The sequence below is a fragment of the Cinclus cinclus genome, chromosome 2, assembly GCF_963662255.1.
Source record: "Cinclus cinclus chromosome 2, bCinCin1.1, whole genome shotgun sequence".
Classification (NCBI taxonomy): Eukaryota; Metazoa; Chordata; class Aves; order Passeriformes; family Cinclidae; genus Cinclus; species Cinclus cinclus.
This window is the reverse complement of record NC_085047.1, coordinates 21,271,258-21,290,654: the sequence shown is the minus strand read 5'-3', so window position 1 is coordinate 21,290,654 and position 19,397 is coordinate 21,271,258. Positions and strand designations below refer to the sequence as shown.

The following is a 19,397-nucleotide window of genomic DNA, read 5'->3' as shown; positions in this document are numbered from 1 at the left end:
TCTTTTGAGTATATCCAGCTTGAGAAAGCTTTCTGTGCCTTCCTTACTTTTGGGGGATTAAAGCCCTACCTTACTTTGTATTTAAAAGAGAGGGAGACACAGGTGAGCAGGATAATTCCTTGGGGTGGGTGTCAGTAGCAAATGGACTTAAGGACCAAGGATTTGTGTTTGTTTACTATCTGCTCCCCTGTGCCTCTACCTTTCACCAGTAGTGCTTTGTATGAGGTTTTGCTGCAGATTGTTTGGAAATCAGGAGCAGGACGTTCCCATCCAGGCAAAAATGGGGTATACGCTCATGAAGTTTTGTCTTTGTCAATTTATTGAGAGGCACAGAAGCAAAGTGTTGTGAAGCAGAGCCTCACTCCAGTACTGTATTTAGACATATTATTTGTCTGTCTTCATGACTCAGAGATGTATTTCAGCACAAGGTTATGTCCATCTCTGGACAAAGCAACTTGACTTTCTGAACTAGCCTGAATCCCATTGCATTCCCATGTAAAATATAACTGCATGCTTAAAATTCAGTACATGGTTTGCTGATTTAAGAACAGGCTATTAGAGCAAGAACACTTAAGCTCCAGTAAGATGGCTCTTAGCATAATGCAGGAATGAATCAATTAATAATAGTGAGATTCTAACTCCTGCACTTTTTTGCTTCTAATGTGTTAGAGAAATTGCACCTGTGGGTACTCGTGAGGAAAAAAAGAACCAAAAACCCCCGTATTTGCTGGTAAACGCCCTGCAGCAAGGTCATTATTGCTACCATTAACATTACAATTACAGCCGCTTGTAGTACTCAACACTCTTTAGCTGTACACTTGCCGGGAAGTATTTTGTCTGTGCCCCTTTTATTCCGTACTACTGCTTGAGCCAAGTTGAGCAGAGTCCTTGCTGAATGCCAAAATGGCACACACGAGTTGTGGAGGAGTAGGTGCTGGCCCAGAATGTCATTCTGTGTTCAGGAGAAAAAATTCCAATGCACGTGTGAAAGTACAAAATCGATAGTATTGCGTAAAAAGCACGTTTTTTACACAGGTACTGAGGCAAATGCAGTCTTCAAGCAGGTCAGGGGGATTGAAAGAGTTTACACCATGGCTGAGTTTGGCTGCCAGTGTTAATGTCACTAATCTGTTACTCAGTGTAAATGTTGTTCATATTTTTGTACACGTTCATATTTTTTTAACCTTCCCATAACTCCGTTATTACCGGAGTCGTTCTCTCACTTGAGTTGTCATTAACAAAATCAGTAATTGAAAAATGCACATATTTTGTCGAACTGTATTTCCCATCTTAAATACAGAAGAGGAAAAAATCTCCAAAAACATATTTCCAGTTCCTGATGGTCTGTGGTGTTCGTTTGTACTAATATTTCAACTTACATTAACCTTTAAGTACTTTACTTTTAAACGTGTGTCCAGCTGGCAGGCTGAGCCTGTCAGGCGCGGCAGCTGGAGCCGTTTCCAGGACAGGGAGGTGTCCTGGCCGAAGCACGGCTCTATCCGCACCAGGTAAGTTCTGGGAGCGCGGCTGTGCTGGCCAGGCCCCAGGTGTACCGCCCCCCGTATGGCCACGTCCTCGTGTAACCACGCCCATTCCATGTGGCTCCGCCCTCCTGTCTCCTCCCGCCTGTTTCCGCCCTCGGGGGCGCGATGTCTGTACGCGAGGGGAGCGCACGGCGCAGCGGCGATTGGCTCTCCCGCCTGTGCCCCGCCCCTGCCCCGCGTTGATTGGTGGGAGTGCCGGCCCGACGGGATTGACCGGTTCAAAGGGTGGGCGCGGCCGTGCCGTGTGGTCATGGAGGTTGTTTTGTGCGCCGAGCACGGTGAGGGGCGGCCCGGGGATCCCCATGAGTGGTGGGGGAGCTCGGCCTGACCAGTTCCGCTCTTCTTCACTCCGCAGGGTCCCTCTGCTTCCTGAAAACGGGTGTCCGCGATGGCCCCAACAAAGGGAAGAGCTTCTACGTGTGCGGGACGCAGAGCTCCGCTGCCTGCAGCTTCGTCCTCCCAGCGCTGTAGGTGCAGGGCACGGGCGACAGGAGGGGGACGATGGGACTGGGGGCACACTTGGCTGTCCTGAGGGAAATTCACTGCTGTATCAGCAGTCGCATACTTGTTATCTTACGTAGCTTTTGCTTTTTTCAAGTGATTGTTTTGTGGTGGCCGTTTCCTGGGCAGTTTGTCTTGCCTGTGTTCTTCCACTTTTTCTTTCCTCCATTCAGGGTTCCTGCTTCTCACTGCTTGATCCATGAGGGATCCGTGGTGGAGCTGCAAGTCCTGGTTCAGCAGCCGGACAAAGATGAATACCAGTAAGTTCCTCAAAGTTTTAAAAAACCGGATGTCTGCCGTCAGACTGGTAAAATCTATGTTCCTTCTTTATCAGTCCCTAAAATAATCTTCACAAACAAATGCTGACTAATGGTCGTTTAGTTTTTACAGTTACACATCAGAAAACTTGAACCTGGTGATTAAGTAGTTTTTCTGTAATGAGGATTTAACATCCACCTAAGGTGTACCTGTGTTCTGTGGGGAAAGGAGGGCTCTTATTAGAGGATCACCTTTTTATGGCATCTTTGAAGACTTATTTTGTAGGATGTTGCCTCTTAAAAATAAAAATGGTTATTCTTAGGATCAGGAAAGTCTAGGTCTCTTTATTATTTACGAACAACTGAGAGTTTAACCACCAGTCATTCAGACTGGAAACGGGTTTATTGCCCATGTTGAAACATTTGGAATTGTTTGATGGTGACTGACTTGCAGTTTCCTTCTGAAATTGGAGAGCATCATCAAGCCCTGAGGCACCCTGTTTCCAAACGTTTGCCACTTTTATCAGCAGTTACATCCAATTGTATAAACCTGGGCCATCAGATAACGTTTTTGGTTTTTTTTTGAACAGATTTGAACATGGCTCTGTGGTTGGGTTCATCCAAACTCAGCATCAATTTCAGCGTTAATTCTGATGAAGTACTTGCAGCAGTCCTGATTGGCTGCTAGTTTGAAAAAGAAATCACATCCAAAGTATTTCTGTTCCTGAGTTGCTTAAGGATGAGGTGGCCTGTGCAGTGTAACTAAAAGAAGAACTGTTTCCTTGCACCTTGAAATCATAAGATGCTTCTAAGGTTCTAAACATAGTATTTTTTCCTGAGTAGTTACTCTTCTATTGCTGAAATTAAAAAAAAAACACCCCCCCCCAACCCTAGGAATCTTTATTCAGAGAACACTAGTTTTAACTACTAGTTAAATGCTCTGTTGCCAGTGTTCATGGCCTTTTGTTATGCAAAGGTTGGAATGTAAAGTACTGGTTAGTAGAACTCTGCAACGGTTTTTGATGCAAAGTACTTTTGAAAGAATGCTTAGAGCTCCTTTTTTGGCTCCTGGGATTGAAGTCTTGTTTTAATCCTTGTTAGGCTATTTTACCGGTGTCTTAAGAGTAAGTTGAATGGGAAGAAGTGGTGTGGAAGTGTCCCATGGCAGGTATGAGTGTTTGGTTTGTATTACAGTATCATCTTACTCTGGCATGACTTTTCATTCCATATACCATAATCACCTCTGAAACTTAGTGGGAGATTTTATATTTTTCTAGCTGATAAGTGCATCAGGCCTGCTGTCCTCTAGATGAGACTTTTCTTTCTTCTAAGTTGTGTGAAATAATCACTCTTCTTCAGCCTTAGAAGAAACTTGGATTTAATTCCTGGCTGTCCTCTTTTCTAGAGACTGTGTTACTGAGTCTTGATCCCAAAAAACAATGGGAATGGCAAAGAAAGTAGAAAACCAGCCATTCTGTCTTGGATTTCATATGAAATGTTTAACCTGGTTGTGTTAAAATGATAGGAAAGATGATCTTGGTAGAGGATGAAGTCTTGCTTGAGGTGTTCAAGTGGTGTATGTTATTAACAGGTTTTAATAATTTGTACATTAGCATTTATACCCACGTACAAATTGCAGGATCCGAAGGCTACCGGAGTGTCAAAACCCTTGGAATCCCAGCCCAGAGCAGTACCTTTCTTCAATCCTAGTAGCCAAAGAAATCCATTCAAAGTGCTTGACAAGAATTTTGCACCATCATCCTGGAAACAAATGAAGCAAAGAAATGGAGAGGAAGGTAAAGAAAAAGGAGTTAATGCAAAGAATGAGAGTGTGCTGGTGTCACATAAAGAGAAGAAATCAACCTCTGATTACTCCATAGAGACAGTACCTCTTGAAGAGCTCAAAAATAAAAAGAAAACATCCACAGGAAGTAAAAGTGACCCAGAACTTCAGGAGACTACAGTGTCTGGATCTAAACTCTGCCTTTCTGAGACCAGAAAAGGGAAATATACACTTTCAGAGGAAGAGAAATATGCTGGCAGTGACAGGGAAGCCAAGAAGCCTTCTGAGTCCATGGGCAAAGAGCCAGGCACAGGATCAAAACTCTTGCCACTGAGTCTTGGAAAGCAAAGTATGAGTACTAAGCCTCCAGGGGAGGAGCAGCTTGGAGAAAAATGCTTAAAAAGTTGTAGGGATAAAGAAACAAGAGAGAAAGATTGCACGGCTCAGAAGAATGGTGAAATGAAACCGGTGTCTAAGGAATATGCCCCTTCCCCAGCAGGAGCACAGTCAGTATCTAAGTGTGCTGCCCTGAGGGGAGGGGCAGAGGCAGAGCTGCTCAAGGCACAGCCCGGGCCAGGGCTTCCACAGCCTCCTGGTGAAGCCTCTGGCGATGACAGTGATGAAATACAATTTGCTTGTTCCTCATCAGGTAAAAGTAAACCTGAGAAATCAGTTGAGATTCCTTCAGGAAAATCAGCAAAGAGTGTACAGGGGACATCTTTGCCAGGAGCAGCAGCATCACATCACATGGAAGGACCCCAGGACCCTAAAGTGCTTCATAACCGTCTTTCAGTCCAGCTGAAACAGAAAAAGGTCATTTATTTCACCTATTATTTAGGGGGTTTATTGTTCTGTTTTCAAGGTTACTTTCCTTACTTGTGACAGGCATCAGAATGTGGTATCTCTTCAGAGCAGAAGCTCAAAATGGGGTTTAGGAAGAGGTAGCTTGGGAGGGAATTCAGCCTATGTACAGACTGGTTGTATTAAGCAAATACAGACCAATTACCTCTAAGGTAATACAGTGTTCTGCCTTTGGGGATGTTCAGTTTTGACCCACCTGACGTTGTCTTTTATCCTGAAAGTAATTTGCATAAAATGGAATAGTGCACAGTCAGTTTAACCTTTGTAAATAACAGCTGTTTCCGGTAGCCTCTCTTGGCCTTGTGCAGTAAGAGTGATCTAGCTATGAAAGCTCACACTAGGGTGAAATGAACTACCTGCCTGTTTGCTTTCTTGTTTAAATAATTGCCAATCACTGTGTTTTACGGTTTTTATTATGATACACCCCCCACCCCCTTCGGTTTGTCTAGAGTTCAGAACAACCTTGAAATAAAGTTAGAACTGTTGTTTGTGCAAGCAAAAATAGAAAGGTTGAAGTAGGTTAAATGTTGTGGATGTTTTGAGAGATGTTTGTCACCTGACTGCCTGCTTCATCAATACGGGGAGTCCCTGTGTCCTTCCATATTTTCTAAAGTGGTTCGTTAGTGTTTCTGCTAAAAGACTGTGTAATTGCACTGAATGGCACTTGAGAGCTTTTGGAGATTACAGAACAGTATCAAAATACAGATTGAAATGGGATAAGATTAGTTCTTCTTAGACTTCTGACCTGATTGTTCTGTTTTGGTAACTGTACTCAAGTATTGGTTTCTTTTGTTTTTGCAGAGTACATTGGCTACAGTGAACGTTCAGTTGCTGCCAGATAAAGGGGAACGGTTATTAAAGCAAGTGCAGGATTTGGAAGCTGTACTCAGTGCTCTTAACATTTCAACAGCAGATACTAGTGAAAAAGGTAGGGCTTTTTTCTCCTATTTTTTTTTTTTTTTTTTTTTTTTTTGGCTCCAGAAGTTTGCATAACAGTTTGTCTTAAAGTAATTGTTAATACAGAGGAAATATAGCATAAACTTTTATATGGCCTGTAGGCTATAAAACATTTATCTGTTGAGATTTACTGAAGATGAAAAGTTTTAATTGCAAAATACATGTCTGGGAGCATATGAATGGAATAACTCAAATATTTCCTCTGTAATGTGGTGGCTTCCCAAGGGAGTTTCCTCCCACCATTAGTATCTAGTTTTCCAGCTTTGGCTACACAATTGAGACAGGTATCTCTGAGAACATGCAAATGAAGTGTTAGCTCCTGCTGTTGCATTCTGGAACTGTGTTGTTCATGCATGTTGTTGTCACCGAATATTCCAGTTACCGGATTCAAAATGAGCAGCTTCCAGTGTGCCGTTCCTGAGGGAGAAAAGCTCATGTGCTCTTGGCCCATTTGTTCTTGGATGTTTCAGTAGTTTTTGTGTTCAAAATATTGACGAGAGAGAGGTCTTCAAAATTAATAAATCATCTGGGAACAGGGTGCAAAATTCACCTTGTCTGTACTACTCTGATCACAGTTGCAGAGTTCACTGTGTTGCTGTAAACCACATACTGAGGCTGGACTCATTGCCTGTCACAGCATCAGGCCAAGAGCACATGTTGGTAGTTGCAGTTGCTCAGGTGATGTGGGAGTCTGCTATTGAACTGGTGTCACCACTTCATAGTATTTTGCAAGCAGACTATTGGGCAAAATGAAGACTCTTCTCTGGCCTGTAGAGCAAGGCTCTGAGGTTCACTGTGCAACCTTTTCAGCCTGTGATTCCTTTCTCCTTAAGGGCAGGATAGCACAAGGAGCAGTTGCCATAAAGAAGCTTTGTCTAACCCAGTTGACAGGCCAGGTGGTACGAAGTTGATAACACCACTCCCACTCCAGGATCCTACAGCAGAGGCCTTTCCAGGCTCACACAGTCACCCCTCGGCTGCTGCTACTTTAGGTTCCAGTGGCCAAAGTTTTGAAAGTAAGTATAGAAAGACTTTTGCCATTACAGAGAACACCATTGAGTACTATTTCTGAAATAATCCTGCAACTTGTGGATACATGTAAGAGTGCCTGTTTTGTTACTGCCTACTGTCCTTCAGGCATCTGTAGCCACTGAAGTCAATCTCTGAGGTGAAAGATCTTTTTGGGAAAGTTAGCTTTGTAAACACATCTCTGGTACTGTATCTTTGCAGTGAGTGTTGGTGTGCAGAATCTGTATGGGGGAAGAATGACAGAAGACCGAATCAGGGCTGTACACAGTGCCACATTTGAGGCTATTAATCATCTTCACAAATCTCTAGAATCCTGTCCAACACAGGAGACAACAGCTGAAGATCCCTTTGGACTGAAGGTGGGTTGGCAAGGATGGAAGCTGTCATGCTGATGCATGAATCATAACCTCTGAGTGGTACCCTAGAGCATTCCTTCCTTCCTACTTTGATGTACTTTGCATACTGCTGGAAGGAGATTCTCTAATTGCATTCCATCTGTGTTGTTTGTACATGACTGGCAGAACAAAGGTGTGAGGAACAGGCTGAGAACCTCATTGTTCATTCTTCCTGGTGAGCTATAAGAAATAATATTTCAAAAAAGTGTTGCAGGTCATTGAGTTCATGCAATGTGATGGGCTCCAGAGTAGGCAGTTCTGATCTGTTTGAGATTATGTGCAAGGTATTGGACCAAAGGCACATGCCTCTACAGGATGGTGTGTAGATACCTGTATGTTGTGTCACTTGTCACATTGTCTTGGGACCTTTTCAGTGGTGGGAAAGGCCACTGAATGTCCTGTGATGGTAGTATGTAGTCCCTCTTCCTGTTTCGAAGTCTGTAGGGGTCTTGGACTCAGTGAGAAGTGGAAGTGTTCTCAATCTCTTTCCTTGACAGGGATAGCTGCTGTAAGCAAGGTAGTCTGAGGTGGATTTTCTAGCTGAACAAGCCATCTGTTCTCTGAAAGCGCTCTGGGCTCTAAGTTGGTTAGTGCAGGCAGCATTAGGAAGACTCATCTATGGTACTGCTGACCTTCTGTCTTCAGAAGTTGCTTACCGTAGGTATCCCAGCCCGTGTGGAAAAAGAACAAGTAGGTAAACTCCTTTTAGTAGGATTGTAGCAAAACAGTTGAACAGGATAATTGGTACAGGAAGCAGATGTGTCTAAATTTTGCCAGGTGTTTCCTTCAAATCCTATGTCTCTTTCACCCCCTCAGGTCCCACTGCTGCAGCACCAGAAACAGGCACTTGCATGGCTCCTCTGGAGAGAGAGTCAGAAGCCATGTGGAGGAATTCTGGGTGAGTGACAGAAAAGCAAAGTGGATTTTGTGGAGCAGATCTGTGGCAGCAGAGTTCTGTGTGTAACTTACTTGGAGGCAATAACTGGTTATTTTGTAGACAATTCAAAAGGGCTTGTTTTCTGTGCCCTATTACCAAGTACAGGTACTAACCAATTACTAAATCATACCATGAAATTTCCATCTGTATTTTTTGATTTTCTGGGTTCCTCAGGGCACTTTCTCTTGTAGTATTTCCCTCTGTGTAGATCCAAGTGGGCTCATTTCTGCAGGTGGTAACTTGCATGCATCTTTTTGCAGCGGATGACATGGGCTTGGGGAAGACTCTAACGATGATTGCTCTCATTCTGGCCCAGAAGCAGCTGAAGACAGAAAAAAGAAAGGAAACATTAGAAATATGGCTATCCAAAAATGGTACAGAATTGCTTCCATCCTACAGCACATATGTTATGATGAAGTGCCATCTGAAATGTCTAAAGCATTACAGATTAAGGGGTTGCAGAACAATATACTGTATCTGTGTATCTGCAGGAAACTTATATTTGGCTAAATTTTACTGTGCTTCCTTGCATGGCCTTTCTCTTGATCAGGGTCATTTTTGTCTTCCATTGGATGTGTAGGATTTTCCAACTCATTACTTTATATTGTTTGGGTGATTTTTTTTCAACTGTTTCCCTGAAATAGTTAGTCAGTAAATGCTGGGTTTGCAAAAGATTCCGGTTTTTTAAACATATGTGTAGTTTTCATAAGGATTTAAAATAACTACTGTTCACCTCCTTGTGACTGATCTTTTTTCTTTCCAACACTCCCCCAAAGATTACTTTTATGTTGTCCACAGACACTGGGAATATTAGTGCTTTTTCAAGGCGTATTGCTTCTGTGTCTACAGTCTGTACTGTCTGTATTCTGATGGAACTGGTTGGACACTCTTCTCAATTGTGACTTTCCAAAAATTCTGTCTTTGTTCTAGTCTAATGTGAAAACATTGAAACTTGTCTGCGATATTTTCCTTTAGACTTCACTGTTATCCCTTCCCATGGCACTTTAGTCATTTGTCCTGCATCCTTGATCCATCACTGGAAGAAAGAGATTGAGAGACGCGTGGCCTTTGGAGAACTGAGGGTCTATTTGTATTATGGGCCAAGTCGAGATAAGAATGCAGAGGTGTAAGTGCTAAACCATAAATATGACTAAGAAAAGCAAAATACCATGTAGCAAGAGATTATGTTTATCAAAGTTGAAATTTAGTGGATGTAGAATGGTGAGAGAACATGAAGTATTGAAATGTGGAAGGTTCAGAAAGTTAGGCTGATGTGTGCTGTCAAGGTGTATTTAGTAAAACATTTATGGCCTGTGGTTCTAGTGGAGGCTATTGCTGCTTCTGATAGCAAAAAAAAAAGTCTTTATTCTCTAAAATATCTCTTGCTTGCAAAGACTGTCAGTGGCAGTTTCTTCCATGCTTGTGCTTTGTAGCTGTATTTTTTATCAGCTGTACATACAGATCAGTGTGTTTTCTAGACCTCTTCAGGCCATGCGAGCAGTATTCCTGAGCAGGCTCTCAGCCATATGGATTCAGGGCTCATGCCATGTGATATGCATTCTGGCCAATGGGTGCTTTTTTTTTGTCATCTTGAGCTCCATGTGTCTGATTCCAGTATCCATAAAATGGGGACAATGTGTCTTTCCTGCTTCACTGCAATGAAGCTCAGTTTTCTGTAAAACTCAGCATTTTACCCCCTGTAGTGCTGTGTAGTTCTCAAATGCATTAGTCAGCATGCATTTAGTCTCTCTTGCAAAATGAATTCCTTATTTGTTCTTGCTCCTGATTACTACTTTCCGTTCATTCAGGCTTGCTGGATATGATGTTGTTGTCACAACCTATAGCCTTCTCTCCAAGGAGATTCCCACAAGCAAAGAAGAGGGGGAAGTCCCTGCTCAGGACCATGATGTGAGGGTGAGAAGCCCTAATGTCGGTAGGGAATTGCCTTAAGGTTTTATTTTGAGGTGTTGCAAACCATGCTTGTTTGAAGTAGCACCTTGTGTGCTACAGTGAGCAGCAGCTTGATTTTTTTTTTCATAAGCCCCTGTTCATTATTTGTATAAAAGCAAAATTATGAAAGTGCTGTGAAGTGCAGCAAGAACAGATATCTTGTGAATTTATCTGTTCTGTAGAATTATGGAATATGATATATTGAATAGAGTTGAAATGTCTTAAGAAGTAATTTTAAGAATGCAGTGGTGAATCTCATTCTCCTTTTGAGGTGAAGGAGCGGTAGAATCTCCTGTTTGATGCTCTTTGTTGCTTGAAGCACTAATGTCACTCCAAACTCCAGAAACATGTTGTGCTCAGTCTGAACTGAGACTGAGGCAGCTTTCATGCTGCCTTGAAGACCAACAGTAGTGTGTTGGCTGGGCTATGAAAATAATGATGTGACTGCTGAGTGCTGACTGAAATGACTACACAGTGTGGAGGAAGTCCCTTGCTGTCTTCAACCTCTCTGCACAGCTGTAGGTGCAGCTCTTGAAGAAAACAGGACTTGGAATTTCCTAAAACTTTTCGGTGGCATCTATAAAATAGTGAGAGATCAGAATAATTATATGTGGTCCTTCATCTCAGCATAGCAAAACTTTGATATGCCTCTTGAAGCAAGAACATTATATGATAAAATGTTAAAAGCAAGAAAACAAGCAAAATACTAGAAACTGTTATTGAGATCAACCAAATAAGTTACCTTTTGGCTTATAAGCTTCAAATGTGGAAGCTTTAAAGAGATGATATTTGAAGATCATCTCTTATGTGACAGGAAGAGCACAAACTGCTGCTAACATCAGGATAGGACTTCTTGCTGGAAAAATGTGTTTGCTTGTGGTTCCTTGGAGAACCTAGGTTTTGCTTCAGATTATAGTCTGCTTTTTCTTTCAGGGTGGATCATCTCCCTGTTCCCCTCTGCTCAGGGTAGCTTGGGCTCGAATTATACTGGATGAAGCTCACAATATCAAAAACCCACGGGTTCGAACCTCTATAGCTGTGTGCAAACTGAGATGCAGTGCCAGATGGGCTGTCACTGGGACGCCGATACAGAACAACTTGCTGGACATGTACTCTCTCCTGAGGTGAGCTGGCTGCATGTGACCACATGGACAGGGATCCGGTCCTAGTAGTTCTTCTCTGATGAAGTGCTGAAGTTGTTTCTAAGTTTGGGATCTTTCTAGGATATGTGGAGTAGTAAGATTAGTTATATTAATGCTTAGCACTGGAGTGCAAAGGCTGTGATTGAGGCGTTGCACAAGGCTGACCATGTGTCTGCTGTTGCTTGTAGCTTTTTATGCCTCCTTGGAGAACAAAGGGGAAATTACCTTGGATCTCCTTTGTCTTCAGGATGAGTATGCACAAAACCAATTTTAATGAACAGAGGTTTTATGAGTTAATCCCTGTTGTTACCAGGGCAGCCTGGGAGGACCTTCTTGGAGTGTTGTGCTACAAGGTCATTGAAGGAAAGGGTGAAAACTTTGGATTTTCTGAACAGTGATAAACAGGTGCTCCTCATTGCTGAGGGGGGGAAAGGTTACAAATGGTGTCGGAGAACCAGAGAGAACTTGTGTTTGAAGTTAATTTTGGATAATTGAAATGAATTGTCAAGTAAGAAGTTTGCTATTTTGAAATAACAGAGGAATATGCTTTTTGGAAAGTGCCTCTGCATCTTGATGTCCTTGGTTTGCTGGTGATGCTTGAAACATAACAGGCTAAGAGGAAGTGGCGGATACAGAATCAGATAAAGGTGCTTACAGTTTTAGTGATGGTAGAACATGTAAGCAAATAAGTTATCACCACCATTACACTGGAGATGTTTTACTGCTCCTTGGCCATGCAGTTATGGCATCTGGAAATAGTTTGTTTTGGTAGCAAGGAATTTGGTTCTGGTCACTCCAAAGTAAGTGAAGAACTTTTATTCCCTTGGTATGATGTCTTCCTTCCTTCCTTCCTGTCACAGGTTTCTACGTTGCTCTCCTTTTGATGAATACAAAGTGTGGAAGTACCAGGTAGATAACAACACCAGGAAGGGAGGGGAGAGGCTAAGCCTCTTAACCAGGAGCCTATTACTGCAGAGAACTAAGGACCAGCTGGATTCGGCTGGCAAGCCCCTGGTAAGAACTTCACCCTCCAAAATTATACCATCATTCCATTGTTTTCCTTGCAGTAGATAGTTAGTTTTTTACATACATAAATTTGTTAATAGGTGGGGCTTCTCATCTGCTGCAGTCTCTTGAGCAAGAGAAGCATATGCCTGTGGGATGCTTTGGTTGTTTACCCAGAAAGCAGAATTAAAGAGAGTAATGAAACCCTTCAGTTACAAATCACATGCAGACAAAAAAATGCCAAGTAGTTTCATGTTGATGGCCACTTAGTGGAAAGTTAGTCTAGATTACTGGACTAGCCTAGATCTGTAGGAACCCAAGTTGCCACATGCCAAACGGACCTGGTCTGTGCTGGAGCATTGGCTTTCTGCATTGCTTTTTACTGTCTGTTGAACGGAGTATTAGGTCATGTCTTAAGACTTTGAAAGATATGGTTTTGGTGCACTGTTTTATTTTGAATGGGGAAATAAGGTACTTGAAAACTACAGAAATTAATCCCTCTATGGTAGTTGTTGAACAGTTCATATATAATAGCTCATGCCTCTTGTTACTGGATGAGCTGGAATAAGGATTTTATTGTGAATGTTAACCAGGGTCCTTGGAGTTCTGTGAGTGTCTGTGTTTTGTCATAACTGCATTAATACATATGGTTTTAGTGAACAAACAGCTGTCTTCTGAGACTTAGAGTTCTGTGTTAAATCTTGGATGGCTGGTGTTTGTGATGCTCTCTAAGACTTTTGCACTGGTCCTGTGAATTTTCACTTCAGGTATCTCTGCCCCAGCGTAGTACGCACTTGCATCAGTTAAAACTTACAGCAGAGGAGCAATCTGTGTACAATGTGCTCTTTGCAAGATCCAGGTATGAACATGGGTAGAGATATTTTGTGGGTTTGTTTCTTATTGATGCAGAAATTGGAAGAGAAATTAACTTTGGATGAGGAGAGCTTTTGGACAAACTCCTGTTAATGTTTTTCCCTTCTGATTTGTCTATCTAGTGTTTGAAAATACATTACTTGTTTGGGTAGCATGCAAAACTGATTAATTTCTTTTCTCCCATATATTCATGCCTCATACGAGCTTTGTATTCTAGCCTTACACTTACTGATTTCAAGACTCCAAGGATTTGGAATTGCAGCAAGTAGTTCTTAAATAATGTGTAAACACCTGTAAAGGAGAGAATTATCATCTTTCCTCTGTGATTCTTGTATAATTAGAAATTATGCTGGCCTCTCCAGATAGTGATGCTGGCTTGCATTACAGCTATGTGTTCTCCTAGGCTTGTGGAGCAGTCTCACTGAAAAGAATTTTCCTTCCTTTTAAATGTACCTTTCAAGGTGTTCTCATACTCAAAAAGCAGACTTGCTTTCTCTTGTGATTTCCAAAATGCATCTTTGGTTTTGATCATACTGAACTTAAACAAAACTTGGGTTTTTTTGTGATCATTTTGTGACTGAATGATTAATGAAACCTTCCTTACCTTAAAACATCATCAGCTTTCTAAGCTCAAGTCCCTCTTGTCTTTTTTCTTGCTGCAAATCTCAGTCTTTATCTTGTTTTTACAGGTCAGCACTACAATCCTACCTAAAGAGACAAGAGCAGAAAAATGAAGGTAGAGAGTATGATGGTGATAATCCCTTTGAGAAAGGTTTGAGCATGCCCTCCCCTGAAAATGCTTGCAAAGGTGGCTTTTAAGTGCACAGTTCAGAAGGGGGAACAGACCTGGGGTTAGAAATTCTTTGGAAAATGCTCTCCTCATGTTACAAGGACTTAGCTTAGTATTCTAAAAGTATATTCTCATTGTTGTGGGTCTGGGAAAATCTCTTAACCCTTCTGGGTCCAATACTTCCTTTGAAATGAAGATCTAGTTGCTCAGATAACCTATGTCAGCATTAGTGTATGATACATCATACTCTGACTTGTCTTGTTGCCTTTTTTTTCTTCTTTTAATTAAAACGGGGGTTAGTGGGTTCCTATGTTAAGTCAGATATTTGCTTGCCTGTTCATTCTTGACTTCTCTTAATGAGCCTCTTCCTGGAGGTGAATGGGCAGTGCTTGGAAATGCCTTCAAGAGCTCTTGATGTTTTGTCTTCCTTCCTTGACAGTTGCACAGGAGTTTGGACTCAGTAAAGAGGAATTTCTAGCAGGCTCAGAAAGTGGCTCCTCAAGTACTGCCCATGTCTTATCCATGCTCTTGAGGCTTCGTCAGTGCTGCTGCCATCTCTCCTTACTGAATATGGTAATTAGATTGTAGTGATGTGGGGGGATTTCAGGGGTTTTTTAAATGTTTATGCAAGTTAACAGACTTGGTATCACCTTTGTTTCTTTTAGCTATGAGAGTATGAACAGAGTTGGTCCTAGTTTGAAAGACAGGTGTTTGCTAAGACAGCAGAAGCCTCCCTTTGAACTGAAAAATTTGATCTTTCCTTCCTACAGATTATTATGATTTTGAAATTAAGGCAACTCTTAGGCAAAGGTATGGGGATAGGAATAACAGTTCTTTACTAGTGTATCTAACAAGACAAACAAGAACAACAGCAGCTATGAAATTAGCCACAAACAGAACAGTAACTCAGTCCCAATCCGTTTCTGGCTGCAGGCACCTTTTCCCTGAGCTGCAGTTCCCAGTGCTGGGGGCAGGCAGGTCCCGCAGAGCTGCAGGAGGGCTGGGGGTGATGGCAGCACTGTCCCATGGGGAAGAGAGATATGGAGAGAACCCTCCGCTCATGGTGTCGGTCCCGATACTCAGCAGAGTGCTGGATGATGGCAGGTTAAAGCGAGAAGGCAGCAGTGCAGGGTCCGACAGTAGTGAGGTGGCTCCTGGCGCTGGGATGGCAGAATGGGACAGAGGCGGCGATCGTCCTTGTCTGAACTCCGCGGGGAAAATGGGCTGAGCCAGAGCCTTCCGTTTCCTCTTCTGGCTGTTTGAATCTCGTGGGGTTTCCCTCTCTCTCCCTTCCCCTTTGCCACCAGGGCCCAGTCAACAGGTATTTTAGCATGATAATGGGTAAAATTCCACTGAGGGAAAAAGGGAAAGAACCAACCTCCAACAGAGTTAATTTTAGAACTCTCTTTTGAAGCGCAAGGTGTTGTAGATGGGCTTACTTTCTACTGAAGAGTTACCTAGCATAACTTACATGGGCAGGTCTGTCTTTGGAAATACCTTTATTTGGATAAAAAAGGAACTAGAACTTTAATGCTAAAGAAGTCTTAAGATTAACCTAGCTTTGAAAAGTGCACAAGTGTAACCTGTTCAAAGGGCTTATGTTTTGGAGAGCTCTGTGAGTGCTTTGAGGTTGCCTTGCATGAAGCAGAGTAATCTTTCAGGAATTCTTGGCTCTGAACTCTATATGTATATGTATAGCAGCTGTAGAGAAAGTTCAGCTATTAAGGGAACAGGCAGGAGTATATGTTCTAACATCTGTAACCCTGCAGTTGTTAAATGCTGGGGAGGGGGAGGAGGGGGCGCGGTCTGAGGAGTCTGGACCACAAGAAATGGCTATGCTCACATGCTTGCCATACATTGCCCCTTTTTGGGCAGAATAAAGGTCCAAAGGGACTGCTTGATCCAGTAGTGTTTCTTAATTGTTCTGTCTTCATGTGGTATATCATCCTTCAAACCCAGTGTCCAGAGCAGATAACTGTGCTGGCTGGATCAATACTGAGTTTGATCTCAGGCTTGACTGTGATCCCTTCTTATTTTGCATTTCTCCCACAGGCTCTGGATAAAGCTAACTTGAACAGTGAAGGCCTTGCACTCTCCGTTGAGGAGCAGCTTGGTGCTCTGACACTATCTGAGTTCCAGATTCCTGATTCCAAATCAACAGTCTACCTCAATGGCACAGCTTTTCAAACAGATATCTTTGACATCACCAGGGAGAGCACCAAGGTATTCTGGTTGTGGCATTCTTACCTTCCTTGAGAAGCTTGGATTTTAGTGCTTTGCCTCTTAAATGGCTTATGAATTGTCACACCTTGGTAATTGCAGATCAGGCTAAGTTGCCAATTGAGATGAAATGAGATGAGTAGGTTGATAGCCTGCTGAACCCCTTTGGGAAGGCTCCAACTTGTCACATATTGAGGGGTACTTCTAGTAAAGGTGTGAGAATGTGACTGCCGAAAGACTGTAAGTGAAAATCTTAAGCAGCAGATTCCTGGAAGCTCAGAAGAGCTTGCATGTGAGACCATGGTGTTTGTGATGAGCTAGAAAAAAGGGATGGCAATAAGAATATGTAGTAAATAGTTGCAATAACTTCTCACAGGAAGGTTGGAATCTGTAAGATAGGCTTGTATGATTTGGTTTCCTGGCCCTGTTTTCTGTGGTGGGAGTGTTCTTACCAATGATTATTAAAATCTCTTCAAACTCTACTTTCTGCTTTTAATAAAGAATATCCAAGCATGAACTGGATTATGACAGCAAGCAGACTAATGTTTTGGCTCTTTTTACCTGCAGATAACTCAACTCTTGGCCAAATTGAAAACTCTTCAGAGTCATTCACAGCCTCAGAAAAGGTTAGCAAGCATGTCCTTTTCTTTAGTCATAGTGATTTGAGAGAAGCACACTGTTTCTTGACAACAGTAGAAATAGCTTAAAATAATTGAATACAAATCTCATGATATGGTAAAATGGTGGCAGTAGTTGAACACAAGTGTTGAGAAAAAAAGTTTACAACAGAAGAGGGGAGTTTAAGATACAGGTAAGTGTAAACATGAGGGAACGTGAGAAATCTCAGGCCATGAGGTCCAGGAAGACTATTCTCCAGAAATAGGATTGGGAATAATTTAGTTGTGATGAGAAGTATTTGCTCACCCCACAACCCGAAAAAAAGTGGAGGTCTAAAGTAGAGATTAAAACTGAACCTGTTAGGGATAAAGGAATGCATTAATCAGAGGTCTTAAAGAGAGCTTTTTTCCCAGTCTTTTCCAAAAATCATTCTCATAAGAATGGGAGCACCAACTTTGCTACTGTTCCCTTTCAAGAAACTGTCAAACAAGTTACTGCCTCACAAACTGTTAGTTAAGAAACTGGGGAGTGAAAGATGAGTGAATCTAAATTTGATGTTGTTATAGATTTTTGTGTTTTGCAGAAAAAGCTGTGCTGTGGCTCAGCTTTGTCTTTGGGAGGTGGAAATGTAAAATCCAAAAATAGAGGTAAATGTTATAGACTTAATTTATATGAAATTTATTGGGTATTAGCCTTCCACAGCAAGTTCTACCACCACACCTCTATTACTGAATTGGGAAGGGGCTCGGCTCCAGTTTGCAGTGGGGAAGGGTGCTGAATTGTTGTAGCCCCTTGGGTGAGATGCTGCAACGACCAAACTGTTCCAGTACAGAGAAAGCTGGTTGTGAACTTCCTGTTCTCTCTCCAGTGTGGTTGTCTCTCAGTGGACGAGCATGCTCAAAGTTGTGGCTGTGCACCTGAAGCGCCTGGGGCTGAAGTACGCCACAGTGGATGGCTCTGTCAATCCCAAACAGAGGATGGATGTGGTGGAAGAGTTCAATAACAATCCCAAAGGGCCTCAGGTATGCATTCAGGGCAGGGAAATAGTCCCTAGCATTGCTGTGAGCAGCTGTGATGTCTGACTTTGTGACTGTAAATGGGTTCCTTAATGCTCTTTTGGCTTTTGAAGGTAATGTTGGTCTCGTTGCTGGCTGGAGGTGTTGGCCTGAACTTGACTGGAGGAAACCATCTCTTTCTCCTTGACATGCACTGGTAAAGGGAAATACAAATTCCACCTTGGAGAGGATATGTAGGGCATGCTGCTTGCTTTCTCACTGCATGTATTGTAATGTCCGATGCAACTGGGTTAGGAGGGAGGTGTTTAGCTTATAGTAGGGGTTAGTGGTTAGTTGTGGAAAAGTGTTTTTACTACAGCCTTCATCCAAGATACTGATTTGTCCATCCAGTGCTCACTGCCCTGAAATACAGCTCTGTAGGAGCAAGAAAAAATAGAGGAATATAACAGCAATCCAAAGAAGCAAGTATGCAGTTCTATCACAAAAGGCTACTGGAGACTTGGCAGTCCCTGGCTTAATTTCTTGCAGCTATGGAAATGGTGCAGTAATGCCTACAGGCAATTTGGCATGAAACAAATCAATGATGTGGAGCATAGTCAGTAACTGGGCCCAGGTAGAGTACCTTTGGATTTTACATATGGAAAGAGTGTGTGCAAGCTCCTGATACTTGTTTTAGCTCGTTAGTGTCAGAATTGCAGGTTTTTTAAACAAAACATTGCTTATGGGAACTTACAAAGCAAACTAATGTGCCTTATACAAAACCAGCTACTGAGTAGTAGCATTAAGGAGATGGTTCTACAGTATGGAAGTTACACCAATAAGTATGGCCTATAACTTTGTTAGATGGACCCATCTCTTATATAAGTATTCCTGAGCTGATGGTCTCTCTTCACTGCTTCATTCTTTCCTCACTACCTACTCTCAGCTTTCTCTAAGTAGCAAGTGTTGGCCAGACTTGGGGCTGCATGGACCAGTGGTCTCAGTCATGCAGTTGGCTTTGTGTGGAACCCAGGGCAAAGGGAAAACACAGTCAGGGTGAAGGCTGGCCATCAGGCTGGTAAACCTAAAGTAGCCTGGGAGCAGTTTTAGTTCTACAGAGGAAGAAAACAGGATTCCCTGAAGGCAGGAAAATGAGGCAAAACTTAAAAAAATTTTTTTTAAATGACTTTATAGGAATCCTGCTCTGGAGGACCAGGCATGTGACCGCATCTATCGTGTGGGGCAGCAGAAGGATGTTGTGATACACAGGTCAGCATTTTACTTAGCAGAATGAGGAGCTGCTGCTTATATACTGTCTGGCTTTAGTCAGTGAGACAAGACCTAGACACAAGGTCTGACAGTGGCATTGAGGTTTGGGCACTGAGATAAAAATGTCTTCATGTGTTCTGTGTGGCACTCGCATGCTGCGGTCCTGACAGCTAGCAAAAGTTTCTTGTTTTTCAGCTTGTGGATTACTGGGAATGTCTTGTTCATTCCTGAGAACAGTTTGGGCAGCAAACCATTTCTCTTAATTGATTGG

At 42.5% G+C, this 19,397-nt stretch overlaps 1 protein-coding gene across 3 annotated transcripts in view; it reads left to right on the top strand.

Moving 5' to 3' along the window:
- Positions 1–1,779: 1,779 nt before the first annotated feature.
- TTF2 (transcription termination factor 2) overlaps positions 1,780–19,397 on the top strand; it is an 18,520-nt gene continuing 902 nt past the window's right edge. Inside the window, exons 1-22 of one of the 3 annotated variants that reach the window (XM_062515480.1) lie at positions 1,780–1,822; positions 1,900–2,011; positions 2,219–2,305; positions 3,404–3,470; positions 3,942–4,898; positions 5,748–5,874; positions 6,737–6,919; positions 7,134–7,291; positions 8,144–8,225; positions 8,525–8,638; positions 9,240–9,390; positions 10,073–10,178; positions 11,148–11,338; positions 12,217–12,370; positions 13,129–13,220; positions 13,924–13,970; positions 14,464–14,597; positions 16,077–16,247; positions 16,812–16,870; positions 17,731–17,884; positions 17,992–18,074; positions 19,052–19,126. In XM_062515480.1, the coding sequence (XP_062371464.1) occupies positions 1,795–1,822; positions 1,900–2,011; positions 2,219–2,305; positions 3,404–3,470; positions 3,942–4,898; positions 5,748–5,874; positions 6,737–6,919; positions 7,134–7,291; positions 8,144–8,225; positions 8,525–8,638; positions 9,240–9,390; positions 10,073–10,178; positions 11,148–11,338; positions 12,217–12,370; positions 13,129–13,220; positions 13,924–13,970; positions 14,464–14,597; positions 16,077–16,247; positions 16,812–16,870; positions 17,731–17,884; positions 17,992–18,074; positions 19,052–19,126 (3,332 nt within the window). In that variant the 5' untranslated portion in view covers positions 1,780–1,794. Of the gene's footprint in view, positions 1,823–1,899; positions 2,012–2,218; positions 2,306–3,403; positions 3,471–3,941; positions 4,899–5,747; positions 5,875–6,736; positions 6,920–7,133; positions 7,292–8,143; positions 8,226–8,524; positions 8,639–9,239; positions 9,391–10,072; positions 10,179–11,147; positions 11,339–12,216; positions 12,371–13,128; positions 13,221–13,923; positions 14,007–14,463; positions 14,598–16,076; positions 16,248–16,811; positions 16,871–17,730; positions 17,885–17,991; positions 18,075–19,051; positions 19,127–19,397 lie in introns of all 3 variants that reach the window. The other 2 variants (XM_062515479.1, XM_062515481.1) reach the window with 2 other exon arrangements.